General features: G+C 52.8%; 1 protein-coding gene across 2 annotated transcripts; it reads right to left on the bottom strand.

Moving 5' to 3' along the window:
• Window positions 1–519: 519 nt before the first annotated feature.
• On the bottom strand, window positions 520–3,794 carry LOC132380298 (galactosylceramide sulfotransferase-like). 2 transcript variants are annotated; one of them, XM_059949050.1, is made up of 3 exons: window positions 3,702–3,794; window positions 3,056–3,171; window positions 520–1,815 (listed from the first exon to the last, which is right to left on the bottom strand). In XM_059949050.1, exons 1-3 carry the CDS (start codon window positions 3,714–3,716, stop codon window positions 687–689), a joined length of 1,260 nt encoding a protein of 419 aa, XP_059805033.1. In that variant the 5' UTR covers window positions 3,717–3,794; the 3' UTR covers window positions 520–686. The 2 variants fall into 2 exon arrangements, with proteins under 2 accessions (XP_059805033.1, XP_059805035.1); XM_059949052.1 differs by having other exon boundaries at window positions 3,056–3,175; window positions 3,712–3,791.
• Between the last annotated feature and the right edge of the window lie 3,486 nt (window positions 3,795–7,280).

The following is a 7,280-nucleotide window of genomic DNA, read 5'->3' on the forward strand; positions in this document are numbered from 1 at the left end:
CTGAAAAGCTGATCAACTGTTTCTGAGTATCAGCTGCCGTGTCCCACTGGTGAATACACGTGGAGCAAATCCTGACGATTCGCACTGTGAATCAAGACAAAGTCTTTGTAGTGCGGGCTAATTGCTGAGGCAAAGCTATCAATTATTGCCGCCCTCCCCCTCCCCAATATTCAGTGGAACAGAGAGCCTCGTGGTAATCTAGCAGTTAGTGTGATGCTTCACAGCGCCAGCTGTAAAATCGATCGGGGTTCAATTCCCACCGCTGTCTGTAAAAAGTTTGTACGTTCTCCCCATGACCACACGGGTTTCCTCCCACATTCCAAATACGCATGAGTTAGGATTAGTAAGTTGAAGACATCAAATTTTGGCGCCAGAACTCGCCAGCACATCCTTTGACTATATTGATTGTTGACGCAAACGACACATTTCACTGTATGTTGTGATGTTTCAAGATAATCTCTGCTCAAAATAAGACAAGCTCCATTTAAGAAAAAGTAAATATGTTTAATATGGTTTGTTAGTTGGCAGTATCTCTTCCTTGGCCAGGAGGGTACCCAGCACTAGAAATAGCGATCATTGACAGCTTTACCTCTTTGGAAAAGAGACTGAAAGAGTCAACTGAATTAGACATTGGAGTACAAACTGAAACAATATGATCTTCATAAAGGGAGGAACCCCACCCATTCCTACAATCCCAGGATGCCACGCAGGGCGGACCAGGCCTTGACCCGCCACAGACTGGCACCCATCCTGGACAGGTACTGCATCTCAGGAGTAAGCATGGCAATGCAGAGGTCGCGGTGAGCCTCCTCAATGTTGGGCCGGAGGTTGTAGCCCAGGATGTTGCCCCTGCCTCCCGCCGGTTGCCAAGGCTTGAGAGAGGCCTCTCTCACCAGCCCGGCCCTCACTGGCCCCCTCCCCTCCAGGCAGGCCTTGGCCATCTTGCCGTTGGCCCAGCGCAGCTCCGCGACCTCCCATGCCATGCGCCTGCGACCGAACGCCTCCACCTTGCGCCAGAAGGTGCGGTTGAAGTGAGCGTAGAGGAGGGAGTCCAGCTTATTCCAGGACAGGGCCAGCTCCTCCAGGACAGGGTCCAGGGGCGGCCTGTCATCAGGATCACGCGCATTGAGGCGGAAGTAGACGACGTCGTCCAGCTCCCAGCACAGGAGCTCCTTCAGCAGCACCATGGACTCGTCGAAGTACTCGGTCAGCATCACCAGCGGGAAGTGGTTCTCCAGAGCCTGGAAAATGCCGGGAAGGGCCGGGTGGTTGGCATCCATGTCCTTGTTGTAGCCCAGGTCGAAGAACTGGAGGTTGCGCAGGTAGTGGGCATTGTAGGCATCGGGCCTGTAGTAGGTCCAAGGGTGGCGGAGAAAGGTGGCCATCTTGTTGGGCCCCGGGATGGCCCACGTGAGGGGGACGCTGGGACCGAAATAACGGAAGCTGGACTCAAAGAGGCGGGCGGGGTGACGTAGGATGGTGAAGTAGGCGCGCTCGGGGGGCTGGAGGCGGCTCACCTCGCCCGGCTCGAAGCGCATGTGGCTGGCCACCAGGTTGAAGCAGGAGTCTGGGGTGTAGCCGGCCACAGCGCGGCGGGAGAAGGGGGCTGGGTAGGCAAAGTCGTGGCGCCCGGCAGCCGGTAGGGCCACGCTCAGGCCCCGGCGCTCAGCGAAGCGCAGCAGGACGTTCAGGATGGTGCTGCTTCCCGTCTTGTGGGTCTTGAGGAAGAGGAGGTCCCAGCGAGAGGAGCAGGCAGCAGGGGTCCCGGAGTGGGAGGGAGGCCCGGGGCGGGCACATCGAAGTGGGGAGGGAGAGCTGTGGAGGAGGGGGCGATGCAGAAGGGCATGGGTGTGGGGAGAAGAGGGAGAGAGAGAGACAGAGAGAGGGGAGAGAGACAGAGACAGAGGGAAGAGAGAGAGACAGAGGGGAGAGAGAGAGAGAGAGAGAGAGAGACAAAGAGACAGTGGGGGGAGAGAGAGAGAAGGAGAGAGACAGAAAGAGAGAGGGGAGAGAGAGGGTCAGAGGAGAGAGAGAAAGAGAGGAGGGGGAGAGGCTTGTACAATGGTGAGGAGTCAAGAGGAGAAGAGAAAAGTGGGGCAAGGAAAGAGAGAAAGAGAGAGGGGCAAGGGGAGAGGGCAGAGAGAGATAGATAGAGGGGTGGTGATAGTGTGGCAGAGAGAGGGAAGTGGGGAAAAAGGGCAGCAGGAAGACAGCGGGGGGAGGTGATAGACAGGTGAGGAGAGTGGGAGGGTGGAAAAGGAGTGGTGGGGGAACAGAGTAAGTGTGAAGATGGGAAGTTGGGAGAAACAGAAGGTCAGGGAGAGGGGTGGAAGGGAGGGGTTGCAGGGGAGAGAGGGGAAGAGAGGAGAAAGAGGGAGGGAAGGAGAGAGTGAAAGAGAAACCATTAGCAGCGAATGGACATCTCCATTTCTCTGCAACACAATCATCCCCTCTCTGCATCTATAACCCCCTCGGCACCTGCACCACCTCTCTGTCTCTATAACCCCTTCCAGCCCATACACCCCCTCCCTGTCTCTATAACCCCCTCGGCACCTATATCCCCCTGTCTGTATAACACCCTCCAGCCCCTAACCCCCTCACTGTCTCTGTAACACATTCCGGCTCCTACACCTATCATTGTCTCTGTAAAGCAACGATCACTGCAACCTTCAGTCTCTGTAACCCTCTTGGCACCCACCGTCCCCAGCACCTACACCCCTCACTCTCTCTGCAATCCCTTCCAGCTCCCACACTCCTCCCTGTCTCTCAAACCCTCTCTGACCTTAAATCCCCTCTCTGTCTCTGACTCCGACAACCCTCCACGTTCCTGTAACTCACTCTGGCGCCAACACCGCTTGCTGTGTGACTCGCTCCGGTCCCTACACTCCTCCCTGTATCTGTAAACCTTCTGGCGCCTCCCTTTTATAAACCCCTCCCAGCTCCTACAGCCCTCCCCATCTCTGTAATCCCCTTCTGCCCCTACACTCCTCCCTGTCTCCGTCACCCCCTCTGACCTTTAACATCCCTCCCCTTCTCCGTAACACCATACACTCACTGGGTATTGTAGATTGTGTACAGGAGGATGAACAAGGACATCACAATTACAAACGTTAGTAACCCCCGATACATTTGCTTCCAGCTCCGTAGGAAATTTTCCTGGAACTTCATCCTCTCCCTAGAAAGGAAGCACACAGGTGACTTTGAAAAAACGCTGTAGGAAACCTGCCCTGACATTTTGTGTCCCTGTCCGGATATTGGGAATTTTCAGGTTGGGGGGGGGGGTTAGATTTTGAGTGAGCCGGATCGCAGGGAGGGATTTCAGGAAGAGATGTTTCAGAGGAAGGAATTTCATGAAGAACATGGATCAGATGGAGGGAATCAGATTGGAGTGTGGATATTCTCGAATTAGAAGGATTTTAGGAAGTGCTGGACCGCAGGGATGGATTTTGAGAGGTTTTGGAGCGGAGGGAGAAATTTCACTAGGAAAGAGATCACAGTTGGAAATTTTGGGAGGAGCTGATTGGCAGTAAGGAATTCTGGGAATGTGGATCAGAGGGGGAGGAATTAGGGATGAATCCTATTGCAGAGAGAGATTTGGGGTAGAAGTTGAATGGGAGGGAAGGAATTTAGCAGGAGTTACACCGGAAGGACAAATTTGGGAGACACGACAGTTCAGCAGTTTCAAGGAGAACTCAGAAAACCTGCCTGGACCTCATTCCGAGGTGCTCTGGATTTTGGGAAGCGGCAGAGCAGAGCAAGCCAACTAGGAAAGGGAAGAGATCCCACCTGGATTGTTCTGGGCCTAAATATCAGCCAGAGCAGGGAATTGTGGGTAGGGTAGGCAACTGGGGTCGGAGGTCATTGCAGAGAGAGAGAGGGATGTAGGGACTGAATGCTTTTGCAGAAACAGGGAGCTTGTTAAAGAGAGGGTGAGGGGTATAGGTGTCAGGGGTTGTTAAAGAGAAGGGGAGGGGTATAGATTTCAGAGGTTGTTAAAGAGAAGGGGAGGGGTATAGCTTTCAGAGACAGGGAGGGTTATAGGGATTGGAGGGAGTTACAGAGACAGGGAGGGGGTGCCAGGTTGGAGGGGGTTACAGAGACGGAGGGGTGTTGGGTTGGAGGGGGTTACAGAGACAGGGTGCAGTGTATGGGTTGGAGGGGGTTACAGAGACAGGGAGGGGTATCGGGTTGGAGGGGGTTACTGAGACAGGGTGCGGTGTACGGGCTGGAGAGGGTTACAGAGACACAGAGGGATGTCGGGTTGGAGGGGGTTACAGAGATAGGGGGTGTTGGATTGGAGGGGTTACAAATACAGGGAGGGGTGTTGGGTTGGAGGGGTTACAGAGACAGGGAGGGGTGTCAGGTTGGAGGGGGTTACAGATACAGGGAGTGGTGTTGGGTTTTAGGGGTTACAGAGACAGGAAGGGGTGTTGGACTGGAGGGGTTACAGAGACAGAGTGATGTCGGGTTGGAGGGGTTACAGAGACACAGAGGTGAGTCAGGTTGGAGGGGGTTACAGAGACACGGAGGGGTGTTGGACTGGAGGGGTTACGGATACAGGGAGGGGTGTTGGGCTGGAGGGGTTACAGAGACACAGAGGGATGTCGGGTTGGAGGGGTTACAGAGACACAGAGGTGAGTCAGGTTGGAGGGGGTTACAGAGACACGGAGGGGTGTTGGACTGGAGGGGTTACAGATACAGGGAGGGGTGTTGGGTTGGAGGGGGTTACAGAGACGGAGTGGTGTTGGGTTGGAGGGGTTACAGATACAGGGAGGGGTGTTGGGTTGCAGGGGGTTACAGAGACAGAGTGGTGTTGGGTTGGAGGGGTTACAGAGACAGGGAGGGGTGTTGGGTTGGAGGGGTTACAGAGACACGGAGGTGTGTCAGGTTGGAGGGGATTACAGAGACGGAGTGGTGTTGGGTTGGAGGGGTTACAGAGACAGGGAGGTGTGTCAGGTTGGAGGGGGTTACAGAGACGGAGTGGTGTTGGGTTGGAGGGGTTACAGATACAGGGAGGGGTGTTGGGTTGCAGGGGGTTACAGAGACGGAGTGGTGTTGGGTTGGAGGGGTTACAGAGACAGGGAAGGGTGTTGGGTTGGAGGGGTTACAGAGACACTGAGGTGTGTCAGGTTGGAGGAAGCTTCAGTGATGGGTGGGTTGGGGCAGGAGAGGTTACAGAGAAAGAAGGATGTAAGAGTAAGAGGGTTAAAGAGATGGGGAAGGGTGTACAGATTAGTGGGAGTATAGAGATGGGGGAGGGTTTTAGGGCAGTAAGGGTTTGCCAGTGTGTTAACAAGATAATGGAGGAGTGATCCCCAGTACATTGCAGTCAGTACCGGAACTGAATCTCTGGTACTTTAAAGCAACTAAAGACCAACTAAAGGGAGTATTGGATCTGGGACCCCGCTTTTGTCACAGGACAAAAACCAAGTTGAGGACGAGGCAAGCATTACCTCAAAGTTTCAAAGTCACGTTGACTATCATGCACAAGATCGTGTGGAATGAAAAGCATCCCTCTCCACCACTGAGAGCACCTTCAGGAGGTGCTGTCTCAAGAAGACAGCATCTAACATCTGAGATCCCTGCCATGTTTTCGAAGTTACCATCAGTCCGGAGATACAGAAGCCTGAAGTCCCTCTCCAGCAGGTTCAGGAGCAGCTGCTTCTCTTCAACCCTTTGGTTGTTGAACCAACCGGCAGATCCCTCACCAGTAGAGATCAGCGACACTACGACCATTTTCACAACAACGGGCTTCTGTTTTGTTCAAAATGTGCTCTTTCTTGAGCTTAATTTCTACTTTTCTGGTCAGTGCCCTCTGTTTGTGATGCTGTTGCAAGGTCATGCTTTTTATTGCACATTTATTTACACGTGCAGGTGGGAATAAACTTGACTTTGACTTTGGTGTTTTCAGGTTTCATTGACTAAGTCAACGGGAACCAACCAAACTGACCTGAACTCGGAACACGAGAAAATTCTGCAGATGCTGGAAATCCAAAGCAACACAGACAAAATGCTGGAGCAACTCAGCGAATCGGGCAGCATCTGTGGAAAAGAGCAGATGGTCGACGTTAAGGGCTAAGGCCCTTCTTTGGGACTGAGAGGGAAGGGGGGTAATGCCAAAGGGTCGCGGGAGGGGGCAAGAATAGAGAGGCTTGCTGGAAGGTGATAGGTGAAGCCAGGTGGGGGGGAAAGGTCAAAGGCTAGAGATGAAAGAATCTGATAGGAGAGGAGAGTGGGCAATAGGAGAAAGGGAAGGAGGAGGGGACTCAGAGCAAAGTAATAGGCAAGTGAGAAGAAGTAAAAGATCGGAGTGGGGAACAGAGGATTGGGGGTGAGTTTTGTTCACCGGAAGAAGAGATCGATATTCATACCATCAGGTTGGAGAGTGCCCAGATGAAATTTAAGGTGTTGCTCCTCCACCTTGAGGGTGACTTCATCTTGGCACAAGATGAGGCCATGGATTGACACATCAGAATGGGAATGGGAATTAAAATGTTTGGCCGCCGGAAGTCCCCCTTGAGTGGTGGTGCCCGATGAAGCTGTCCCCTAATTTCCGATGGGTCTCACCAATGTAGAGGAGGCCGCATTGGGAGCACCGGACACAATAAACGACCCCAGCAGGTTTTCAGGTGAAGTGCTGCCTCACCGGGAAGGACAGTTTGGGGCCCTGAATGCAAGTGAGGGAGGAGTTAAACGGTCAGGTACAGAACTTGGGCCGCTTGTAGGGAAAAGTACCAGGAAGGAGATTAGTTGGGAGGGATGAATGGATGAGGGAATCATGGAAAGCAGATGGGGGGAGGGAGAGGTAAAGATATGTTTAGTGGTAGGATCCCTTTGGAAATGGCGGAAGCTGTGGAGGAACAAGTGATGGATGTGGAAGCTGAAGGGGTGGTAGATAAGGACAAGATGAATTCTACCTCTATTCCGATGGCAGGAAGATGGGGTGAGTGCTGAACTCAAGACATCCTTATCATAAAATGTACTGAAACTTTGGCATTCCATTACAGATGTTAAATGACTTTTAAAATCGTGTTTGAAGCCACTGTTAGACATTAACCTTGTATGTGAATTGCAACCCCTGACAACCCTGATTCAACCCTAACCTAATCACGGGACCTGTACGTCTTCGGAATGTGGGAGAGAACCGTTCCTGTTTTGTTCTTTGTGATAAATTCTGCGGATGATCAGATATTGAGACTGATAAAGATATCATCGCTACTGGGTGCCAGTGATCCTGTGGAACTGGAACCCGATAGTTATCTTCGGAGATTGTTTCACCT

This window comes from Hypanus sabinus, chromosome 23 (assembly GCF_030144855.1).
Source record: "Hypanus sabinus isolate sHypSab1 chromosome 23, sHypSab1.hap1, whole genome shotgun sequence".
NCBI lineage: Eukaryota > Metazoa > Chordata > Chondrichthyes > Myliobatiformes > Dasyatidae > Hypanus > Hypanus sabinus.